At 38.7% G+C, this 26,477-nt stretch overlaps 1 protein-coding gene across 3 annotated transcripts in view; it reads right to left on the bottom strand.

The window, feature by feature from the left end:
• NBEA (neurobeachin) overlaps positions 1-26,477 on the bottom strand; it is a 349,991-nt gene that overhangs the window by 312,648 nt on the left and 10,866 nt on the right. For all 3 annotated transcript variants that reach the window (XM_083437001.1, XM_083437003.1, XM_083437002.1), the window contains exons 2-7: positions 12,066-12,297; positions 10,104-10,204; positions 9,785-9,880; positions 9,140-9,261; positions 3,606-3,732; positions 1,728-1,847 (exon numbers count right to left, since the gene is read on the bottom strand). In XM_083437001.1, the coding sequence (XP_083293127.1) occupies positions 1,728-1,847; positions 3,606-3,732; positions 9,140-9,261; positions 9,785-9,880; positions 10,104-10,204; positions 12,066-12,297 (798 nt within the window). The remainder of the gene's footprint in view (positions 1-1,727; positions 1,848-3,605; positions 3,733-9,139; positions 9,262-9,784; positions 9,881-10,103; positions 10,205-12,065; positions 12,298-26,477) is intronic.

The following is a 26,477-nucleotide window of genomic DNA, read 5'->3' as shown; positions in this document are numbered from 1 at the left end:
GCTTTTCATTTCCCCACATAAATGCACTGTATTATTTTTTCAACAAACAATGAATCCATCCTCACAGCATATTGATAACATATTCCATACTCCAGATAACCTCATTCAGCATTTCCATGAGCATGGGGCATAAGATCAAAGAGCCCCACATTAGAGGCTCTATGGGGCAAAACTTCATTTTGCAAGCACCACTTTATGGAGATGACCATCCAAGTAGGAGCAAAAGCACTGCAAACAGTGCATCCAATTTGAATCCTCTGCTTAGAATATCACGTTCAATGGTATAAAAAGCTACCAAGAGATCAAGAACAACACAATCCCACTATGCCTCTCCAGACATCAGTCATCATACATGGAAATCAAAGTGGTATGACATGTCAATACTGGGTGTGACCCCTCACTGAAATGGATCTAGACAATTAGTCTTATTCCAGAGTGTCTGGAATTGGTCACTGCCCACCCATTTAAGTACTTTGCATAGAAAGGGGGCAATTTCAACCAGCCAATAGCTGTTCAAGTATTCTGAGTTCAAGAAGAGTTTCTTAAGGAGTGGCCTCACTGATACTTTTCAGACAGTCTGGGACCACTGTACCTCTCTCAGAAAAGTATTAATTACCTTCAGGGCTCAGCCAACAGTCCCGTCTCAGCTAGACATTATCAGCCATGAGCGGCAAAGGTCAATAATGCAAGTGCTCACCAACACCCATTCAAGCACCTTGTCCATGTCCTCTAGTTTTATCAACTGGAACTTGTCCATTAACACCTGACCTTACAGTGCTCTGAAAACCAGCATCACCTGTTACAATGGCATGAGTCTAAGATCCTGTGGATAATAAGCAACATTATCCTCAAAATGTCTTGCAAATAAATTATAGGAGGCTAGTGAGGGTTTCACCACCTTCTTAGGGCAAGAAAATAAAAGGACTCATAAGCTTGGCTGGACAAGACTCTAAGATTCCAATGGTGGCAGAGAGTAATTGTTCTTCACTGCCACAAAGTAAGTTCAGCAATGTGCACACATTTGTCGGGCATCTTCCTCCATTTGCATTTCAGCTATCTTCCAACTTGTTTTGTTGCATCTCGGTATATGCCACATTAAGGCTTGGGCAAGGCACAGTCGAAGAAGGTGTTCAGAGGGCATTTGTGCCAACTTCCCAAGTCATTTTCATGTTTCACAGATTGATTATAGTTTTGACAAAGTATCCAGACTTGCTAGCTGGAAAAGTCTCCAGAGTTATCTGCAAACCAATTGGATCCATCAGCCTCTGATAGCAGTCTATTCTAACAGGTCTTTCACCTCTACAGAGGGGCATCTAAATCTCAGCAGCAGCTGCAGCCCCTACCCATGATTGTGGGAAAGGGGTATTTAATCCTTCTGTCCCTGCGACATTTTTCACCAAGGGAACAATCAAATATTTTCCTTTGCACTGTTGAAAAAAGATGCAGATCCTTGTACATTTACACAAGGGTGGCAAATAGCAATTAGGCTGCAAAAATGGTGCCAGACAAAGCATTTAATTTCCTCTCTCCAGTGTTGCTATTCTATTGAAATCTGAGCCTCCAAAAGGCTTTACTCAATTGAAGTAAGTTGTTTGAAGAATGAGAGAACCCTGGACGGAGGAACAATAATTGTCCCTTATTCCTCTCATAGCAGTTTCTGGAAAGAAATATATTTATGAATTGTATTGTGCATATATTCAGGTATAGTATAAAGGGAAGAAACTTACATCATTTGTGTTCACATGCCAAGCCATGTCACCATAGGATACAAGCTGACCATTAACATAACAGCGAATTTCACTGTTTCTCCAACGATTGTAGATGTGTACAATGCTAATCATGTACCACTAGAAAGAAATGGAAAACACACTATTAACATGAATCAACAATGTTGCAAGTTTTAAAATATCACACTTTTAATTCTAATACATTAGATTAGTGTTTTCTTAAAATAAAAAAAAGAGCATTGCAACTGTCCTGTAATAAACAAGTTTCCAGTTACACTGAAATCTTTAGCTATAGTTATAGTTATCACAGAAATTAAAAATTAAGAAATGACCTACAAATGACCTACAAACACAATCTAAACTGAGAATTCACAGATTTCAGGTTCTAGATTACACGTTTAGCTAGAGGTTCCCCATGAGAAAAGGCAAACAGAACTTGCAGTTCAGCAGTTCTAAAAATTGTTTTTTATATGAACCACCTGACTGCTAATTTATGATTATTACTACTAAATCACCTAAATTGGTCTGTTTAAAGAGAAACTTGAACCCTAGCTACAGTAACAATTGGCCTCAATTACCTATATATGAAAAACTTTCCTCATGTGTATGTATTTTTGCATTATAAACTTTATATATGCTCCTAACCACCGGTGATTTTCTTTTCCAATTTCCCAATACTTGGGAGTAAGGCATCCCCAATCTACTTAAATCAGTAGGACTCATAACAATATATATATATATAAATACTGGTTGTGCTTGGAGCCTTATAAACAACCCATAATTTACAATACGGCTATAAAGGTCAGTCAAATATTGTGGGGCCTGGCGATGCACATTCCATGTTCACAAAAACTCTTTAGCCCTTAGTTTATTTAAGAACATGTTTTGTAATCAATAAGTTATATTTTAAGTTAAGCATTGCCATACTGTTTTCTTCCATAAGAGGCAGTTCTATAAGAGGTACACTGAATGGTGGCTGAATTACTGGGTTTGTAAAGGGAAGCTAATTTGTTTGGAATTTAGATCTTTTTATTGGGGAAAAATAAATACTGCATTTCATTTAAACCTCATGATATGCTTTATATTCTATTTATTTTTGGCATTTTCAAGTAGATTAGAATATAATCCTAATAGCAATGGAACGCCGGTAATCCTGTTACATGTCACCTTTAAATACTTTTTACCTGCATTCTTTTGAAGACTGGAAATGTCACTGAACAGCAAATATAGGCATACAACAGAAACCCAGACCACTACTATGCATTCAAGTTGGAAGGAAGGAATACTAGTATCTATATTTTCCTATTTGTAGAACAGCTAGAATTAAGGTTAAATGTCTTCCCAGCTGTGCTGAAGGTCAAGGTGAAAAACACCTTGAAATGAAGGCCTTCCAGAAATTAAAGCAGCACCAGCATTTGTTGAAGGACGTTATGGCAAGTCCTTATGCTTGCAAACAATGGTAACCAGGTAACCTGACTATCAATTCACACTACATTTGTGATTGTAGCAAGCTCTCTTAAACCGAATGAGATAGGATTTACAGACTTTGCTTTTTTATTTTATTAATAATAGTCTGTTCCAATCCATTTTCTTTTTACATTGAAAGCAGAGGAAACTCTTATAAAAAGGACCAAAATAAATGCATAGAAATTTTATTATGTGGAATGTCTGTTTTGACAACCTGTTACATACATTGTGCAACTGATTTGCTGAAGTGCTTCATTTCCAGATTAGTTCAAAATAAAATTAATAATTAGAACAAATTAGCTGTTCTTGAGATTACCTTTATGAGTTTAACCACATTTATATGAAATTAAACTGATTGCAGGGGTATCTGACTATTCCTTGCCATTCATTATATAAGCATTTTGTGCTTACCTTTCGTGGCTGAAAATCATACTTCACACAGTGTTGAAAACCTTTGCCTTTTGACTTCAATGATGTGACTATTAAGCAGTTGCCAACAAAATGAGCAGAATACCCAACGCCTTTGCTAGTGCGAAAACTGAAATAAGAGCATGTTTTTTTAAAAAAATGAGAAAATTACCTTGATCTAGCAAAACCACGACATGCTTAATTTAGATAAAAGGTTAAGAGTTATAACTGTCCATTCATGCATTATAATAAGTACGTACTCCACTCCACAGAAACACAGAAAAGTCTTTCAAATGGTCAATTGTTGCTTTAGTTATTTACAATAATGATCAAATCCTGGAATCTAGAATAATGGAAAATAGTTGACTGGCCTTCTGCCACTATCTGCACAATGCGCTATGACATCTTTTCAAATGCTTCGGGCATCTTCTAACTTAATAAACATTTTAAACACTTTGCTATGCTTGTCTTTGCACCAGCTCTGACATACATCACTGACATCCCCTTTTACAGATCAGGAAGTGAAGCTAAGTTTTAAGGACTTTTTTGCTACTATCTCATCAGTTCATGGCAGAGGAGGGATTTGAACGTGCATGACCTTGTTCCAACAATTTGATAATTCAGCAAAACAAGAAGTAGTCAGGTCCTTCACAAAAGAGGGTAGATTTGTTACTCTGTGTGTTCTGAATCCATTACATTTGCTTTGTTACAAATATTTTTTTTCAAGTCTGTGTGGACAAATTTGTTTAAAGCTTTTTCAATCTTACTTTGTTGTGTCTGTTACCATTACCATTCAGTTAAAATTCTAAACAGCTGTTCTATTGAACGGTGTTAATTCAGATTATCAAATTTAACATTGGCTATTATTTCTACCTTTCCATAATCAAAGGCACCAGAAGTAGAAAAGCAAGAGCTCATCTGCCTACTTTTCTTGTTTATAATCACTAAAAGATAATCCTCTTGCTTCTAAGTGGTGCTTTTTGTTGCTCTTGTCATTTACGTTAAACATTTAGCGCAGTATAATAAAGAAATATATACAAGAGAGCTTTACTAAACAGTTACCATGGGTGCTTTAGTTGAGATTCCTGGATTACATGAGGTTAAACTGGATGAGCTTTGGGATCCCTTCCAGTTCTAGAATTCTATGATTCTATGACCACAGGGTAATATCTGACAACATGTATTTGCCTTGACGGAATGGCTGTTACTTCCCACTAGCAGCACCCTATGCACCACCAAAATCTGTTCAGAGGAACTGACAGATCCTCTGACGATTTCCAAACATCTTCAAAACTTCACAGTCTTCATAAGCTTAAACTGTTAATCCGTAGCAAATTGCAAAAGAATTTCACTTTACTGCTTGTATACAGGCATCCCCTCACTTACTTGTGTTTGACCCATACGCAACCACGTATACGTGCAGTGCTGGGAAATAAATAGATTGGCCACTCCTACCTGTGGCTCAGATCCCCACTCCGTGCACTTTGGGGCACGTGTCGGTGCACACCTAGCTGCGGCACCAAACAATAGGTGAAAGCAGGCAGGCAGAGCCGCCGCCACCCATGTGCGCTCGCCCATGTGCTGTGCAAGTTGCACACGCCTGCCTGAGCCACCACCACCACTGCCAGGCCACTCAACCTCAGAGATAGGCAGGCAGGGGGAGGGGACCAGAGCGCATGGGATCAGGGGCACCCTAGAGAATGAGTGAATGAGTGACTGACTGCCCAACTAGCCATGCCAGCCCAAGCCAGTGGGAGACGCACAAATCCATCTCCAAACCAGGCAGGGCCAGAGCGTGGAGGAGAAAGGGGGTGGTGGTGGGAAAGTGTGAGTAGCTAAGCCAATAGGGGAGGCCGAGGACAACAAGAGCAGCTGGGTCAAAATGGAAAGGGGAGAAGGAAGGCAAAGAAAGTGAATTACTGCTGCTCAGAAGTCACTCAGGGCCACTACCTGGAAGCGAATGAAGGGAAGGCTAGGGGCAGCAGCCCCAAGTGGAGGAGCAGCAGTCCTGGTGATATACGTCTCTCTCCCCCATCTCCTCCCTGCACACCCTCACTATTAAAGTGGCATGCTCCCCAATTTATGTTATTTCAATCCCAGAACACAACCCCACGTAAGTGGTGGGACACCTGTATAAATTGGGAATCCATATTCCTACGTGCTTATTTAGGGTGTATAGAGTTAACTTGGAGTTCCAATGTATGCCCTAATGCTCATAAAGCATCTCTCTCTGGGGGCAGGAAACTTAAAAGATCTAAACTTCCTTGCAGGGAGAAGCACATGACTGAAAAGGGAGGTCTAAAAAAGACAGACAGAAGGCAAGTAGATAAATGCAGGAATCAGCATAATAAGGAAGAAGGGTTGTTTAGGGACTCTTGTTGTTGTTTATTGAATTTATATACCTATACGGTATTTAATCCAAGGAAAGTGAATGTTTTTTAATCTACCTTGCTTTGACAATTTTTCTCCAAACCCCAAAATACCAGTTTTCTATAACTGATTCCTCTCTTTTAAAACTCTGTGTTTCTTCATCTTAGTAAACTCATTGTTTAAACCTCCACAGCTGGAGACAGCAATGCTTCCAAACACCATTTGCTTATGGGAGTGCTCATGTGCTTAGATCCTGCTTGACAGATTCCCAGAGGCATCTGGTTGGCCGGTGTGAGAATAGGATGCTGAACTAACTGAGCCATTGGCCTGATCCTGCAGGGCAAATCCTTATGTTCCTATAGTCTCAGGTTCTAAACCCTCTAGCATTTAGAGCTTTAATTTGCTACCTAATGAGGCTTCAGAGACCCCTTGGAGGCTTTTTGATACGGGACTACCTATAAATAATCTGGTAGCACCAAGTACTTCAAAGAGGGAAGGGGAAGGTACAAGAAAGGGGTTAACTGTTGTGGCCAGGTCTCCTTCCCCAGGTGGCCAGGAACTAAAGGTGGCTGGGTCATAGTCATCACATGAAGCAATTAATGATAAAAGAATGCAACATTTTAAAAAATCACTAGGTTTATATCAGTTGCAGCTCCAACTAACCATTTAAATATCAAGTTCTGCCACCTCTGATCACATACAAATTGAGGTTTGGAGGAATATTCCTTCATGTTAGATTTTGCTCATTTGAATGGGAGCAGAAACATGTCCTCTGTTCAACTCAAAATATGCTGCAGAAAACTTGACATTCTGCTTTGATTTATTTCCAGACATTTGAACAATCTCACTCCAGGATATGCAGCAAAATCTCTAATTAAATCAATTGTCAACTTGTGAAGAATTCCTGCATGTCAAAATAAGCAGCACCAAAAATGAAGCAAAATGCACCAACCTTATCCCAAGGATTTCTTCATTTACAACATTTTCCATGTATAAAGCAACATGAAAATTATGTGTCCTTTATATTGGAAAGCTAGAGTAATGTTTGCAAATGTGTGCATGGGTTTATGCTCCCCCCACATTACACCCATGTAGGAAAAATGCCAAGTACTAACTAATCCAGATTTCAGGATTGAACTGTCTTTCCTTAAAATTGGTAAATCCCCTCAGCATCAATAGTGCTCTCAAGGACCAGCCTGACACTATGCTCCACTTCAGGACACTATGCTTCCCTGCCCTTTTTTGCCTCGCTATTAGTGTGAGTTCTGTCACAAAACTGTCACACTCACTATCTGTAGAATTTTGAGAATGGTTAGCGATTCTGTCACTCTTTAGATCAAGGTGTGTAAGTACTGTAGGATTTGCTGCCTACTTAAATAGTATTTTTGCTATCTGAAGCAGCATTTATATAGTCTATTACTTACATTTCATGTAATAAACCAATTTTTAAAATTGCTTTTGTGTCAAAACTTATTGTGGGCATCAGGTAAACACATATTCATAACACAGGCACTTTGTTACTCTAGCAAAACATCCAAAACTTCTTGGTAGTGTGTGTATGAATTCACATAAGTGCTGGACACACAAGTGGGTTCAGCCACATACACTGTAACAGAGCCACCATCCTCCAAAAGTTCAAACTCAGTATATTGGGCTTCATCCGGTCCACCACTGCATTAAGGCACCAGTCCAGGAATTTCACAGCCACTCCTGATTCGAATGTTATGGAGAAATAGAACTGTCTTTCATCAGTATACCTATGGCACCATGCTGCAAAACTCCTAATGATCACTCCAAATGGCTTCATATAGATGTTAAATAACTCTTGGGACATAATGGTGCCCTGAGCAACCCCACGGAATAAGTGCCAGGAGCTCAAAGAATGCTCCTCCAATGTTACTGTGTGGACTTGAGTATGCAGACAGGAAAGGAAGCACTATAGTACAGCACTTCCAATACCCACCACACTCAGTCAATTATGAAGAATACTATGGTCAATGGTAAGAGTAGTAAGGTCACTGTATCAATTCCCCCTATCTATCTCCTGATACAAGTCATCCATCAGGGCAACCAATGCCAATCTGATCTTAAAACTAGGCCTAAACCTAGACTGAAGGGGATCCAGATAATCATTATCTATCAGGAACACCTGCAGTTGTTCTGCCACCACTCACTCTACAACCTCCCCCCCCCCCCCCAGCAGGATATTGGAAAATGTTTGGTAGTTATTTCATACCAATGGGTCCAGTGTGGGATTTTTAAGTAGCAGCCACACCACTGCCTCTTTAAGGGTGGCTGGTATCCCCCACATCACACAATAATGCATTCACAACACCCTGGACCTACTCAGCCACACCACTCCAGCTAGCTTAAATCAGTCAGGAAGGGAAGTAGTCCAGAGGGCATGTGGTTGGATCAAGTATCCTAGTATCCTATCCACATCATCAGACAGGATAGTTCGAATGAAATGATCTCATAACATTGGACCAAATGCAGCAATGGATGCCTCTTCTGGATTTGCTGTGATAGCAGCATATAAGACACTAGGAAGTGCAACAACTTTGTCCTCAGAGTCTTGCAAGGCACTTGACTGAATCACAGTCAGTTTACTTTTTCGTAATCTAAGATTGTTATTTTATAAAATCTTGCAAAATGGGCCTTTAAAAAGTTCAAGTGGAAATTCAGATGGACAAAATTTAAGTCTCATTAATCATTCAGGTTTATCTTTCAAGTACATGACGCTCTTAAAACCTATACTTCACCATACAAATAGATGTTAATGAACTGAATGCTAATTCAAGACAGAAATCTAGAAGCCATAAATGTATTTGGATATAGAATTTGATTCCTGCAGAGGTGAAAAGTATGAAGGGTATCACAGGCCTGGAACAGGAATGAAGTATCGAAATATCTACATTTTTCAACTTTTGATAACATGTTTATTTTCATTATGAATGCAACACGGGACAACATTTTATATTAGCTTAATGAAAATGCTGCAAGTTCAATGAAAATCATATAAAATTATGTGCAAACAAGGTCCAGCTCTTATTCCACCTATTGGCTATTACTGATCTAAGTAACAAATCACTTCAATAAATATTAAAAATGAACGCATTAAGATTTTCATTTCAAAAATAGGATCAGAATACATTGATTTTACTTACCAATAGAGATACGGTTTATCCTTATCTACATTAATATTGTTCAATGGATCCATGCGAAACCAAGTGTTAAGCGTAAACCCATTTTGATAAGGCCACTTGGCAATAGGAGGCAATGCAATTGCCTAAAAAAAAGTAAAACAACAACAACATGTATTGTGCTAGAATGCTAAATTACATTTTTAGGCAATAAAACTATTTCTAATCTCACTACAAGCAAATCTGCATATCCCACCATCACACACCTTAATAGTAGAATAATGAGTTAGAGGCAACAACAAGACTTTAAAATCAATTGGTCAACAACTTTAGTCAGGGCTTACTCTTTTTCACCTCTCTCTCTCTCTCTCTATATATATATATGCTAAGAACATCCCAAACAATGGCATGGCGTAATAGAGGAGTGGAGCCCACAGTAGTTCCTAAGGCAAACTATTTTACTGGGTAAAGTATATTAAAAGGAATCTTTATCCCAAGTGTTATAGTACAGAAAAATAGTACTATTATATGTAGAATATTTACCAAATATATTTCCTCAAAGACTGCAAAATACATTTGTCCAATAAATAAGGAATTCGTTTTTTATTTCTTATGAATTTTAAACTTTTAATTTTCATTTAGGAAGGATAGATATTGTTTAAAACTTACTGCAGCACTGCAGCCTGGGAAGTTGAAAAACGTGTCAGGACCATGTCTCTGTGGCATCTGATTAAGGACTGACAAGAGCTTGACTGCATGTCTAGGCTGTCAAAAACAACACAATTGTGGTACTGTAAAATACAACCACCTGATAAAGATTATCTTTTCAATGCATTAGCTATTTGCAAGTTTCCTAACAAAGCTAGAAAATAATTCTGCAATCAGTTAGCAAAAACAATATTTAAAACAGAGACAAACTTTTAATTTCACACAAATCTATGAACAAATAAAATAAATCATACATATCATTGAACCAGATGCAGCTTACCCATATTCCATTTTCACCACGAAGCATGCTGAACAAAAGTTTCAACTCCTTGACAGTGATGCTGTAGCTGGCAAGTACCCCCAACATGTCTACGAGAAGATCTTCAAAGAAAAATAAAAGTACACTAGAATTTGGTCCAATGTTGTTCAAGCTGGATTTTACAATTAAAATTTCTGACTGCTAGCTTCCCCAACTCTTAATACTGCCTCCGGCTATAAAACTCATACTACCATTACATGCTATTAATAAAATGATCCTGCTTTTAAATGACTAAAAGCAACAACAATACATTTGTTAGAATGTTCTCTTATCTGGTTTCTATTTTAATATGTTGTTCACCATTTGGGGGCACCTCAGGTCAAAAAGCTATTTGTTTATAAAACTTTATTCCTATTACCCCCTAAGAAACAGAACATACAGTGGAACCTCGGGTTGCGAACGTGATCTGTGTGGGAAGCACATTCGCAACCTGCAGCGTTTGCAACCCACAGTGCCACATCTGTGCATGCGCGGGTCGCGATTCAGCACTTCTGCGCATGGGTGAGTGCTGAAACCCGGAAGTAACCCGTTTCAGTACTTCCGGGTTCGGCACAGTGCGCAACCCAAAAACACGTAACCTGAAGCGTCTGTAACCCAAGGTACCACTGTATATCAATATTATTTATCCTTCCTTTCCTGTGACTACTAATATAGACCCTCCAATACAGATCCTCCAACTCTATATTTCAAGGGATGTGGGTTGCGCTGTGGTCTAAACCACTGAGCCTCTTGGGCTTGCCAATCAGAAGGTCAACTGTTCGAATCCCTGCAACGGGGTGAGCTCCCATTGCTCTGTCCCAGCTCCTGCCAACCTAGCAGTTCAAAAGCATGCCAGTGCAAGTACATAAATAGGTACCGCTGCAGCAGGAAAGTAAACGGCGTTTCCATGCACTCTGGTTTCCGTCACAGCGCCAGAAGCCGTTTAGTCATGCTGGCCACATCACCCAGGGTTTGTAGGGAACACAGGACATCATACCACAATTTAGTTTACTTCACATAATTGTGTGGGAAAGGGAAAATTCAACATGCAGTTGCTGTTTTTTATTAGCCACAAAAGATACTACAGTGGTACCTCGGTTTACGAACTTAATCCGTTCCAGAAGCCCATTCTTAAACCAAAGCTGTGCTTAAACCGAGGTGCGCTTTCCCTAATGAGGCTTCCCGCTGCTGGTGCCCTGTCACCGTTCAGCTTCCAATCGTAGACCGAGGTAAAGTTTGCTAACAGGAACACTACTTCTGGTTTTGCGGAGTTCATATACCGAATAAACAGGGCTGTTCTTAAACCAAGGTACCACCGTACTGGCCATTCAACTGCACATTGCAGGAACAAACCTTGGTTACTGCTCATGGTTTGTTTGCAGACATAAGAACTATCCAAGGTTCAGATGACATGACAAGTCAGACTCCATCTTATTGTGTCCCCAGTGTGGTAGCAGCACAGGGGGGGGGGGATAGAAATAGGCACAGGAACTTGAGAGCAGTGTACCCCAACATTACAGTGTGTTTTAAACTGTGGTTTAATGTGATTTGTAAACCAGGTCACTTTTTCATTGCCTCCATTAACTAGAGGAAGTGCAGCTAGAGAAATAATGGTTTATTGGGATTTTGTTATATTAATTAGTGACAGACACAAGTTCCAATTCAATATCCCAGCCCCCGGCCCCAGTCAAATCTGCATTACTTCAATTAAGAAATATGAATTCTTCACTAATTTCCTGGTAAAAGGTACAAAAAGCTACAATTGAGTTGAGTAGGGTGCCACTTTCATGGTAGTTTGCTCACTGACTAACTAGGGTAATATGTGCCTTTGTTACAAAATTACTATACCTCCCCCCACAAATTCAGATGATAGCTGAGATTAAGCACTACATCCACAGTGTTCAGAAATATTTCGATTCTACTCATCAATTTGGTGGTTAATACCTGCGATCATATCATCCACAGTACTCATCTTCAGTAGCACTTGCTCAATTAAACCAACTTCTGTGCTGGTCTGTAAATTGCGGACACTTTTACGGAGGATGGCGGTGAACATACTCCAGATTTCTGCTTGACATGTTACATCACAGTGTTCTAAAAGTTCTGACATGCATGTTATACTTTCTGCATCTTGGATTATAAAGTTCATCTCTAGATCGAATTCTCCACCAACCAGCTGAAAACAAACACACAGAAAAAGAGAAAATGTTTATTTACTTACTAAGCAGTTTTCAAGAAGATTCAGGCACACTACCAAAATCACTCTTAATGCTTACTAAACACTTTGTGACCTATACAAATTGGTCTACTTTGCTAGGGCTATCTGTGTTTCCTTTTTCTGCTGGCATTCTGAAAAGGCAAGCAGAGAAGCAGACAGAACATGACGACAGTTTTCACTTTGTTGTGTTAATCTTCTTCTTTGGCGATCACTCGTAGCCAAGTAAGATTGTCTTCCATAAACACTTAGTATTTTGATGAGAATCAGACATACTTAGGGCCATCCCTATCAGGAAACTGAACTGTGGCAGCTCTGTCAGATGGCAGATTTTTTAATGCTATTAAATGGCAAAAAACTGTCATTCATATCCAGTATTTCCATTTCTTTTACAGAAGGAGTTTCCTCCATCACAGGAAAGGTTCATTCAATGGAGGAAAGACTCCTTCTCCTGAAGGAAGAGAATTATTGCATCCAACAGTATTGGTTAATGCATCACTTGGATCATCCTTGGGCAAGCCCCTCACAGTAATTGGAAACATTCAAAGAAGCATTCTAAAATACAATGTGAATAACAGTAAAGAATTTTGGTCAATGGAAGTCAACAAACATACAATTTTACACAGTCATTAATCCAGAAATATGCAAACCAAACTTAAGGAAATAAGTGGCATATCAGGCACCATCTAGCAAAACATTATATTGGTGTTAAAAAAAAATTAATGCCACACATAAATTTTCCAGAATTATAGAAAAAATAGTCCAAGACACTCATAAAATCTACCACACCAAACAAAATAATTCAGTTTTACTAAGCATTAAATCTGTCATATCAGAAAAAGGGAATCGTTTCCTTATATATGTCACTCTAATAAAGCTATTATAAACAGTGAGGGAGGGGAGACAACAAAATTATCTGTAAACATTGAGCTTAGATAACTGCAGTAATTCAAATATCTATTAGCAGACAATAAATTATAAGCATCAGCAGTTTCTATAGCAGCTCAAACACAATAAAAAAAATTGTTCTTCTCTATCCAGTGTAATAAATTCATCTTCTGCTTTAAATCTTAGAATTTTATTTTTATTGTTGATGAAACATGAAGTGTCTAATTTTTGGTAACTATTAAGTCTTCTGAATCAGTAACCTGTGCTTGAATAATGTCATATAATTTTGTTCAACAGTTCTTTAATTAGAGAATATAATGACCAAACAATTTCTAGTTTGAAATCAGTCCCAACTTGATCTATGGAAACTCCAACTTGCTTTACATCATAAGTAAAAAATAATTACTAAGAACAATTAATTATTCTGCAACTTGTTAGTCCTTCAGGATGGCTCACACATATGTATTCATAAATACAAACCCTGACAATCTCTTAGATAGGTATACATGCCTATAGTTGAAAGGGTAAACCCATTGAAATTCATGGACCTAAGTTGGTCATGTTCGTTAATATCCATGATTCTACTCTGAGTAGGACTAGCATTGGATACAACCCAGAGACCCCAATCTTGCAAGTGGACATATACCCCAACCTCCATGAAATGCTATATACTAAATTTATGTAAAGCCTGTGGGAATGTTTAGGAGTCAACCTGCAGAGCTAGATTTTCCCAAGCCAACAGCTTTAGGGTTCAAAATTCATGGGAAAACACACAATAACACAAACACGTAGAGCAGAGTTTTCCAAACTGCGTGTCGTGACACATTAATGTGTCAGCTGAAGTATGTAGGTGTGTCTTGTGAACGCTCCCCGCACTCCTCCCAGGGCTGGAAAGGTTAAACTGAAGGTTTAACCTTCAGTTTCCTAGTAAAACTGAATTACTGTGTTGTGAAATGATGCATGTCTAAAAAGTGTGTCACCAACATGAAAAACTTGGAAAGCTCTGATGTAGAGAGTTCAGGCAAGGAACCAATAAGAAAAAGTGTGCTGTTCAAAAGAACAAGGGTTCATTGAAACTGCATTCTCATGGAAAAATAAATCTGCAAAATATAGTTTTCATTAACATACCCAATGGTTGTATCAAATAAATTTCAAAAGTATGTCTAATAATGTATACAACATATTTTGATAGGGTAAATCTCTGACCGACACAATGCTGACATAAAAACAAACCCATGTGTACATATAATGTAGAAGTAGCCCATTTTAGTTCATTAAAGACTATTTTCAACTGTATAACACAAATTCAAAAATATTTTTTTTACTGCTTTAGATTGGTAATCCATCAAACCCAGCATTCTACGTTTAACAGACAGAACAATGTCAGAAAGCATAATCAATTTACAAATTGTTTATTTCTCAGCAGGTATTAAACTCCTTTAGAGGTGTCCTTCAAAACTGCTCTGGGATAAATGAATTGTGGATTCTGAGTTGAGAAATTTACATCTGAGGTAATTCATGGCACAATCTCAGTAAGTGGTTGATTCTTGGAGAAAGCTTCCTGCTCCGAAATAAAGGCATCACACCATGTTACTGACCTTTAAAAGAATCAAAACTTTAAGTGAAAGGCATCACTTGCTAAAATTGGTTTGACTTCTCATTGCATGTATGCTCTGCTCTTAAGCAGAATTAACTCCATCTTATTTTATTATTTACAGGACAATTCAAACATCTGGTGTGTACAGGGTGCTGGGGGAGTGGTAATACCTCTGGCGGAGGACAAGTCATCCTGGGGTAGTTTGTACACCTTTGGTACCCCCACCCTGCACTCAACTCTCTGTGGCTCCAAGAAGTGGTCAGCATGTGACGGCAACCACATCCCAGGAACAACTTCAACTGCCCAGCTAAACCAAGTGAGGGTAGCCAATGAGTCTCAAATCCTCAGCCAATGAGTCTCAAATCCTTTGCAGGCACTTCCCTGCATGCAAAGACAGACTCCAGCAGATTTAGGCGATGAGACGAGTAGTGAGTCCAACAGTCAAGAAGGCGGTTTCTCACCCTGCTGTATAGGGAAGTGAGGGGCAGATGGGGCTCGTCTACCTGCGAAAGGAGCCCATCTAGGAAAGGAAAACTCTGGTCCTAAACCTCTGCTGCCTTGTGGGATATCTTTGGGAGAAGAAAAGGCTAATGAGTATACCCTACACCAGGCATAGCCAAACTTGGCCCTCCAGTTGTTTTGGGACTACAACTGCCACCATCCCTAGCTAACAGGACCAGTGGTCAGGCATGATGGGAATTGTAGTCCCCAAACAGCTGGAGGGCCAAGTTTGGCCATGCCTGCCCTACACAAATCTAGAGTGGAATTGCTAAGACGGTTCTATGACACCTTGTACACCTCCTTCTGAAAACTCCTGCAGCCAAGCTGCTGCCAAACGTATTGCTTTTCTTTTCTTTTTTTGGACCACATCGGTAAGGCCAAGAGGGGGGTCATGCCATAGGGGCAGCCCAGAACCTCCATACACTGCCCAGGCTTGCCCTCCAGGTAGGTCACTTCAGTGCTGCAAATGTTGTAGTCTGACTTCACCCCAGTGGGCACACTTCACTGTCTCTCAAGACAGACAGATGCCAAATATTTACTAAAATATGGTTTGTGTTAGTATATAAAAGCTCTCAAATTTGTTCACTATCTGTAACTAGGATTGTCATCAGAAGCTTAAATATTACACATATGAAGCCCAAACTAAAGGATCTCTAGCTCCCTCATAAGCAGTCATGTTTCAATATTCAACAACAGTTTCTAATAGCCTTCTCTTTCTTAAACTATAGAAAAACAAAATGTATTTTTCATATTACCCAGACAATTTATTTTTTGCACCACATATTTGATATACTGAAACCACTGAACATGGAACATGGAACATGGAAATTTGACAGACCTTCATAATTTAGCAAGACCATTTCATGTTAAATGCCAGAATGTACAAGAGTAATAATTAGTGCTAACAATTTAAGATCTTTTTTTAATTAGCTGCCTGCCTTTAACTTATTTGACTTAGTCATGATCTCAGTCTGACTTTACCTCATAGGGGTGTTGTGAGGGTACTACTGAAGCTGTTTTAAACCATGGGTTATATGAGTTCTAAACTGAATCCCAAACAGTAACCTGGCCACTGCATTTTGGACCAGATGACGCATCAAGGGCACCCCCATTTCGAGCAGGTTTCAACAGTCTAATATAGAGGTTGCCAGAGCATGCAGTACTGACCACCATGGCTGCCTCAGCCTCCAGTGATAATCGTGGATCTATGAGCACGCCCAACTATGAAACTGTTCCTTCTAGAGAAGATCAACCCATTCAAAGGAGGTAATCTCTCTGGCTCCCAGAGTGGAGAATCCAGAACACATAATATTTATAGGTTTCATATCTGCAGCTTGAGCTTACTGGAGAAAGGGGATGATTGATAAAGGTAAGTACTGGATAGAGAAGAGGCAGTGTGGAAATAAACAGAGCAGTCAGGCTAATTGGACCTCAGCATGATTTGGAAAATACTTCTCTTTTTACCAGTCCACGGCTTTCTACAAAATGCATAACTCAAATGAACACCCAGCATAGTAAACTTCTCTCTTCTAGCCAGAAACGTATCAGCTTTGCCTTTTGGGATACTTTGCTAGAACGGGACTGAAAAATGCCAAGCTTTGAAGGCTCTGGTCATTCTTTGAAAGTAAGGCCCATAAGGTCATGCTGGGAGACAGCTACCCTAACCCACCACATTTAGCCTATGAAATTCCACTATTTTCCTTCTTGTTTTGAATCCCATCAACATCTACATAAAGCCATTGGAGGTGATTTGGGCTGAATAGTCACATGAATGCTAAAGATAGTGCTGTCTCCACTTTCTCATTTTTATTTGCTCCTAGGGAGACTACATATGCTCACAAGCAGTATTTGTAGGCCGTGATGGACTAGATGGGAGTGAACAAACTGAATCCAGTTTAATCTACCAGGCAGCAAAGATATGATTCTTATCAGAGGGAAGGTCAGTTTTGAATGTGATTATGTAGTTAGTTATCTTTGCAGTTCCTGAGAAGTGTTTGCTGAGCTGTACTGTATTGTGTTGTTTTTGTTCAACTGTGTTTTAATTGTTTAATGGGTTGTTAGCTGCACAAGGGTCACATAACATCATTTATATAGCAGGGAACAGATCTGCCACGTCTCAGGCAACTCACTTTTTGAACTGCAAGAATACAAGAGCATATGTGACAACATAGGGGCATAAAACTTGTGAAAAGGGCCTAACACAAAGGGAAGACTTTGCACAATTTTAACCAAGGAAAGGTTGAATGAAGAAAAGGCAACAGCACAATCCCATATAAAGTCACGTGTGTGTTATATGCAGGTCTACCTCTCAGAAATGTCCGCTAGATCAGAACACAGAAGCTATGCAGCAAACAGGAGCCAACCCTGTATCTCTGAAGCACCGTCACCAGCTGCTGCTTGAAACATAACTTAAGTGCTTACTAATAAAAACTTAGTGCTTACCAATTAAAACTCTTCAAAATCCTATATAGCAGCCCATGCATCAAGGTCTTCATCAGAGACCCTAGTGCTGCTGCACTCCAACGTTAGATACCTACTACCTGGTCACAGGTGAAAGGGCCTTCGGAGTTGTGGCACACCATCACTTGGTGCCTCTTCTTATGCCACCACCATCTTAGACAATCGCTACTTAATTTTCTGGACCTTTATAAAATCTGTTTGGTTTTAGTCCTCTGCTGTTTTAACTATGTTGCTGGTGTTTGAAACATTGCTTAAACTCTTGATATTGATCACTTGTTCACTAACCTAGATGTCAGAGAATATAAATTTTTTTAAATAAAGTAGAATTTGGGTTTTAAAAAGAACCTATCACACAATTTCTTTAGTATAGTTGCCTTCTGGACAGATAAAGAATTAACTTTGGAGTCTGTACAGTCTAAGTAAATAAATGCTACCGGTACTTATGAACATTACTAAATTTCTGGCTATTAATATTTCAACTGTCTATAGAAGAACAGAAAATGCATTTTAAAAAATAAACTCTTAAAACAGACATAAGATGGATGATTTAATTTTTAAAGTTCAGTGCATATTATTTGACCTATAAACACCAAGCAGATTTAAGTCAGAACTCAAGAATACAAATCACTACGAATATGGAAGTCTTACTTATGGTATTGCATGCAGTACCTACACAGGGGAATTTCTGCTTTTGTAATGTTGGTATCAATTATCAAAATTACCACAGAATAGTGGATAAACATTACCCAGTGCACATCAAGCCTATTTTTGTAGCAGCACAGTTGAACAGACAAAGCTTAAGACTTTTTTCCTCTGTAGTCCCTTGCAGAATAAGGCAAGCAAAAGTTCAATGTAAATGATATTCAACTATATAAATAGAAATATGGAAACATGAAAACCTGTCTGGGTTTACTCTTTTGTTTAAACAAATAATGTTTGAAATCCCTCGGCATGCTGATGCAACTCTCCTGAGATGTCTGAGATCAGATGATATTAAGGAACTAACAGGAACTATTACTACAAGTAATAGGAGGATTTTAGGATTGCGTATTATATGTAATATGAAAGTCAAATCCAGTTATCAATAAACCAGTAATTATACATTTACACAAATTCATTTATGTTAGCTTTCTAGTCTAAAGGCATCCTTTGCTGCACTGGAGTAAAAGTGTAAAGTTCGTACATTTAGAATTTCAAACATCTGGCATGTTTCTGAAATAAAAAGAAAAATGGAATAGAAAAATTCCAAACAGTAATTATTTCATTAAGATGCAATATCTATTATAAGAGAATGGAGGGCCCAATACGCAGCTAGAGTTGGGAAGGATTCTTGCTTGCTCTACATTTTGGAGCAAATCTTCTCATTTTGCTCCTCTAGAACCATACATAGCAGACTGATTTGCAGATTAAGCATAATCAGTGGACTGAAGTGACCATGTGTCTGCACTGTACAAGGACATGATACGGAAAAGAAAATATAAGATGGGTAGCCATCTTTTTTCCGTATAATTCTCAAGAAAGGGACTGAATGTTATGACATGCATTCAATTCCTGGAAGCATTTTAAAAGGTAAAATGTCTTTTTTCCCTCATGGCAGGTGAGGTAACCGCTCAAAGCAGCTTACAACATTTTAAAAGTAGAAGGAAGAAACTACCCTCATACATACTTTGTTTTTAAGGCAGATTGTGAATTATTTTTATTTCATAATTTATTTCATAAAATTTCTATACCACAATGGTAAAAGAACCTCAAAGTAGTTTTCTGTCCAAAACCAATTTGTTTGATGGAACAAAACCAGCTTGGGGCAGATAAATGATCTCTCTATCTCTGTGTGCAGCTGATCAAGTTTTAATGAAACCACCAATCCATGACAAATTTTCAAACAGAAACTTAGCAATCTTTCATGACAATGAACTCCACATTAGCCACCATTTCTTCATTTTGTGCAGCTATGGGCCTTCCACTTTTTGGATCATAGAATCATAGAATCATAGAACTGTAGAGTTGGAAGGGACCCTGAGGATCATCTAGTCCAACCCCCTGCAATGCAGGAATATGCAGTTGGTCCATACAGGGATCAAACCTGCAACCTTGGCATTATCAGCACCATGGTCTAACCAACTGATCTATCCAGGCTCATCAGACCTGCCCCCTCCATCCTCACACAATATCGGGTTGTGGAGGTGGACTGCCTCCACTGTACAAAAGCAGTGCAGGATTTCTTGTTCCAGAAAGGAAGTAAAGACCACACATTTTTCAGCATAGGAACATAAAGAGAGGCCATCTAGTACAGCCTCCTGTTCTCCCAGGGCCAACCATGTGCCCATTGTGGATTAGGACCCGAGTGCAAGAGCCCTGCCACTGGTTTGCCATTCAGGGGTAGACATGGATCATATCCATGGCTATCTCTGTACCTTGTATAATGTTCAGCTGCCCAATTTTCAATTGTGGGGAATGACAGAGACTATCCATGATAAACATTCCAGCTAAGGACAAACATCCATTGTCAATATCTATTTACACCTTCTTTTATAAAAATATAAAGGTGTATTCAATCACTGCCCCTCAGCTGATGGAACACTTTTTGATCCAATGGAGCCTTCCATCAATGAACAGATTCCTCTTTTTCCTACAGACCTTCATGCTGTTCTAAAGTGTTTGCCAATGCTTTGGATAAGATGGGGAGGGGGCGGAAGGGTGGAAGAAGAATCACAAATCACCCTAATATCATCATTATTGACTTTCATCAAGAATTAAAAACATTCCTGTTTACTCCAGCATTTAGTGTCTGAAAGATAATGTTCTTGGAAACTGCAAAATCATTGTCTGAGATAATGATATTGTTTTGAGGGGGTGCAATCTTTATGTTGTGTTTGTCATCCCGGGCTTCTTTGGGAAGGGTGGGATATTAACTGAATTACAAATAAATAAATGAATTTCATACAACCCATCATATTTTATTATCCTCTTCCCTCTGTTGAATTCAGATTAATGGCTGAAAGTAGTATTTCTTACATTGGGTTCATGAGTAACAGATTAACAAAAGTTAGTTTAGAAAGTTGAATTATGAAGAGCTGAGATTCAAGTTTTTAACCCTGCTGTTCATTAAAACAGTGGTTTCCCCAACTACCATAGTCTCCAGATTAACTAACTCACCATAAGTGGTTCAGTTTAAAATGATCAGTCACCCTGTGGTTTCTTTGGCTGCTCTTCACTGTAACCTTAGCCATAAAGGTACTAATTTCCAGGGGTCTGAATACTGGAAATAATTTGGTCTGCAAAGTGCAGCTAGAAATGTTTGCAGTATAAGAGCTGTGAATAATCAAGTGACAAGGCAAATTACCATAGAAGAAAAGCATAAGGTTACTAGAAATCATGCACTGGGAGTGTACATTTCCGTCAAACCAGCAGTCCTAAAGCCTTGGTGGTGGTGAGCCAGAAAGAAAGTAGGGTTCCTTCTCCACATCTCCTTTAGAACTGGCTGACTGGAGTGAGGTATTTATATTTAGTCTTGCTTTTAGAGTCAAACCTTCACAACCAGGCTACCAACAGTGCTACAATGTTAAACAGTATGTCACAATATATAGGGAGAACTGACTAACTGACCAAAGTGCCCAACTGGGGAGACCCAGGTTCACATTCCTAAGCCACTGTGAGAACACAGCGGTGACAAGAAAACTATGTAATGCCACCCCAAGCTCTTTGGAAGACGGGAGAAGACATAAATATAATGATTTTAATAATCTATTATTTTAATGTTTTTAGTTTTATTGAAAGATTACCTTTTTGTTTGAGTTGTGTCCAATGGTGTTGCTCAGCAGATGGCAAGGCTTCTGACAGCAAAAGAAGGGAAACCATTTCCATGATTCTCACCCACTCTGCATCCACCCACTAGAGCAGCCTTTCTCAACCTGTGGGTCTCCAGATGTTGTTGAACTACAACTCCCATCACCCCAAGCGAGCAAGGCCAGAGCTCAGGGATGATGGGAGTTGTAGTCCAACAACATCTGGGGACCCACAGGTTGAGAACTTCTGCACCAGAGAGTTGGAGCAGATTTAGGGGCACAGGGAAAATGCTGGAAGCATACTGCCTATATTCCGCAATAGTAAAATCCTTTGTCTGTACATTTCCAATATCACTTATTTAAAAACTAAGGCTGCAGAATCCTATGCGCACTTATTTGGAAAAGTCCTCTTGAACAAAGTGAGCCATATTATATGTATATGGACACCCACAATAATGCATACATCACTGCAGGCATGTGCAGAGCATGTCTAAGGCTCGGAACAAGAGTCTTGTTAGAATGAAGCTATAAACTCAAACTGTTTATAACTGTCATAAACTCAAACCAGCTGGTCCCTGGCAGGGCTCCCCAGCCAGCTTAGCCCTATGAGGCCTGGGGCAAGTGCACCTAGCTGCCCCCACCCTGTCGTGGCCTGCATGACTGTCACTGAAACTGCTATAAGTCCTTTAAAGAAATCTACACTCATCATATAACCACATATAGACAGTTACATGTTTACATTCAATTCATGTTTTATTTTAAATCAGATTTTTAAAAGGAAACACACAATTGTTTTTTTTAAACGATAAAAATCTGTTTAATTTTTTTATATCAATTTTATATCAATACCTTCCTTGGAACTCACGTCAAACTGAAGAAATATAATAGAAATCTAACATGCTTAATACTTAATACTACTCTTATTTCTGATTAAATCAGGAAATCTTGATACAAATGCACATCAACTTCTGCTGCTCAGGTAACTTTAGCTATGGTTTACAAGAGAGTCTGAAAAGCACCAGAGGCTGCTAATCAGATGTAGTCCTTACTAAATAGTATTAACATGACATTATCACATGGATTTCTTCTGTTTTAACATTAAGTTAATGCATGCTTAGGAATGTGGTCTCAAAAACTTTCATATGTAACAAACTGAAGCTCATGAACAGAAGCTGTTTTGTCAGTTCACTGTATTATGAATCCTAAATGCTTCAAAAATACACTAACCATATTAAAGACCAAATGCATGTTTCCAAACCTCAAAAATAAAATGAAAATACTAATATAATATATAATATAAACAAAATACTTCAAGTCTTTAAACATCACAATCAGGATTTTATGTGGCTAGACTATCTCTGATCCTACTTATGTGCTTAAATCACATGATCAAGCTCAGAATGCAAAGGTTAACAATAATACCTTGTGTTGCTTAAGTTTTTGTTCACTGTGGACTGACAAAGTTGATAGCCCAAATCTAATCTAGACTGACTAAATACACTCCACAATTGCAACACGAATTCAGCAACTACTTTAAACAATATGCAGTCCACACTTCATTAAAGAGAATAAAGGAAGATTCCTACATCAGCTAAAAACTAGAGGAGGAGTTTATATAGACAATATAATTACCCAAATGGGAATTTAACAAGGACACCCATGCAACCATTAATGATGCTCAAAATATCCTGAGGTTTAATTAGCACAATCGCTTTAAAAAAGTAAAAAAGAGAATACATATTACACATATGTAATAGAAGTCATAAATTACCACCAAAATTTGGAAAACTAGAGAATTGAATTATTCTTCATTTAATATAAACTAGAGGTAATTTTTTTCAATATTCTGCCATTTTGTTTTTGCTCTCATTTCACCAAGTTGCATGTACCGTACCGTAATATGTAAATAAAGTCTCTCAACAAAGTAAAAAAATAAAATTAAAACTACATCATAGTACTCATTAGTTTTGAATATTTATAGTTTAAAACAGTTTGGGGAATTGCCTCATATGCAGATTTGAAAATAGCACCACAAAACTAATATAGTTAAAAATATTTATAATTTTAACTTTTAGTATAAATGTACTAACTTATCAGTCACCTCAGTAAAGGAATACAATGGCATGCCTCTCATGTATCACTGACTAAATTACAGCCTCTTAGTGCAGACACAAGCAGGAAGAAGCCAAAGTAAAGACCACTGCCCCATGCAGTCAATAATAGGGACTTTCACAGCTTTTGTTTTGCTTTCACAGAATCCTGATTTATAAATAAGTAAGAAACAGTGAGTGTAGTTTAAAACAATCTCTGGCCTGTTTCAAAACAAGTCCACCTCAAACCAGGAGTTATGAAGCTGACTAATTTATCTAACCAAAGTTTGTTATAAACCACCTCTGGTTTGTGCAGAGCAGGCTAGGATTCTCTGAAAGTGGCACTAAATGTCACAGACATCTTTCTTCTAGCTATGTGGGAGTAGCAGCGGAGGAAGAAAGCATGTGGAACAAATAATACTTGTGTATCCAAGTGCCTCTCGAAGCTACGAACATGAGTTTGACCAAGCAGCGGGAGGCAGTGGACGACAGAGTGCCTGGCGTGCTCTGGTCCATGGGGTCACGAAGAGTTGGACACGACTAAACAACAACAAATCCAAGTGCCTGTGGAGTAGGGAAGCAGGCAGTAAATAAGGACTAACACAAACTGGTGTTGGATTAAATTAGGTCACACAACTTTATTGATTACAAGGCAACAGGTTTAGCATAGGAATTTGGTATGTATCCACACAATCAACCAAACCACCTGATGGTAGATGAGCTGTCATTCAACAGTTGGGGTTGACCACTGTTGAAGTCCCCCATGGCACCAACTGCTTCCAGGAGACCTCACCCAGTCACTGGTAGAGGGCATCATGGGCCCATCAGCCCCCAACTGGGCTTCTGGGGAGAAAGCACTGCTCTCCAAGATCTCTTATGGGTATCCCTGCTTGAATAAAGCAGTGTGCCCTTACCCTGCTCTTCCATACTAAAGATTAATCTCAATATCTTAGATGTCATAGAAAAATTGTGACACTTGCTATGAGGTAGGCAAAACCCCACAATCATCCTCTTATGGGTGAAATTCATCCCCAGCCCTAATTCCAGAGACTGGCTGCTGCCCATAGCTATGCACTCGATTCCGGCATTCAAATAGTATGAAAACACAACAATATTGAATAAGCACTAGACTGACATAGGGAGGCTGGATGAGCCTGCCTTTTATGCTCCAGGGTGGACCAGACGTCGGGAGTCTTCACTCCAGTCCACCTCCAGAGCCCCAATGCCTGGGAGCCCCACGATGAAACTGGTTGGCTCCCAGCTCCCCAGGCAGTCTCTGTCGCCGCCGCACAAAATGCTCCAAGCTATACCAAAGGATCTTGAACCCAACTGCTTCTGCCCTGTCAGCCATGTCATGCTGCAAAAACCACCTCTGGTAAGCTGGGAACGGGGTATTATTCTAGCTCATGCAGGTAGAGCTAAACCATAATTTAGTATTACATGTGAACAAAGAGTTACAATTGATGATTACTGCTTCTTCAAACATCCTATAATGGTAAATCGTTTCTCCACTTTTTTACATTTATTCCTTTCTGCTGTCAATGAAGGTTAAGTGCAAGTTCTCTGGAAGCTTGCAACACATAAATAAGCTGTGAATTATAGCACATGTTATTCAGATTACAGTAAAATTTCTAGTACACAAAAAATCATAACTAGCAAAGCTGAAATAAGGTTTGAAAAAACTGAACCATATTATTTCTAGTTGGGATCACCACTACTCTATTGCAAAACTATGGAAAAACTTTACTAGTGGGAGAGGTAGGTTATTAAAAACCAAAAATTTTTAATCAATTGAAAAATCATATCTGTACTGGCATAGGTGTCATTTGCATTACACACTCATTTGTTGGTTTCTAATAAGGATATTGAGGAGCTAGGAAAAGTGTCCAAAAGTGCTGGAAGGAAATTTGGCAATATTTAGAGCTTTTTAGTTTACAATAAAAAGTGGGTGACAGGAGATATGATAAAGCTGTGTTATATTATGCATACTGTAAAGGAGCTGGAGAGACTGAAGGAAGTTTTTCTCTCCTTGTACTATTAGAACCAATGGCCATCTAATGAAACATCCAAGGAAACTGAATGTTGCAAAATTCAGGACAGACAAATGAAAAAAAAAATAATTACACAGCATACTTGCTATCAAAAGATTTGGATGGCTTCAAAAGGAGATTAGACAAATTCATGAAGGATAAATTCATAGGGGATATTAACGGCTACTAGTCATAATGGCTCCATTACCTCCAGCATTCTGAGATTCATTATTTTGAGTAGGTTAGAAATATTATTAAATAAATAAAATCACAGGCAGTATGCCTCTGAATACCACCTACTATAGATTATGAACAGCAGAATGCTATTGCATGCACATCCTGTTTGTGGGCTAGTTACTCATAAGCATTTGACATCTCATAATTTTGTTTTTATTGCATTTTTATTGCTTATTTCTTATGTTGTATTTTATTGTATTACAGTTGGAATATGGAATTCAAATGGTAATACAAAAAATACAATATATGTGAATGCATAAAAATATAGTTAAAATTCATACAGCATCTAGCACAGCACATTGCCATTGCTACAACAGGCAGGGAAATCGTTAAGTGTTCCACTGAGATCCCCAGCAATTTTCAAATGGTCCATAGCAGAAAAGGTTTGAGAACCACTATTCTAGAGTTATAAACATAAAAATGGACTCAAGAGTTCCAATTTAGAGTTGTCAATGGGGCCTTCAGCAACACAATCCAACCTACAGGTGTAAGGTTTGCCTGAATTTTGAAGCAACAATGAAAACAGTTTTTCCCCAGGAAGAAAATGCTTTTG

The sequence above is a fragment of the Podarcis tiliguerta genome, assembly GCF_965153285.1.
Source record: "Podarcis tiliguerta genome assembly, chromosome: 4".
NCBI classification, from domain to species: domain Eukaryota; kingdom Metazoa; phylum Chordata; class Lepidosauria; order Squamata; family Lacertidae; genus Podarcis; species Podarcis tiliguerta.
Note: the sequence above shows the minus strand (reverse complement) of the source record. Positions and strands in the feature narration are given on the sequence as shown.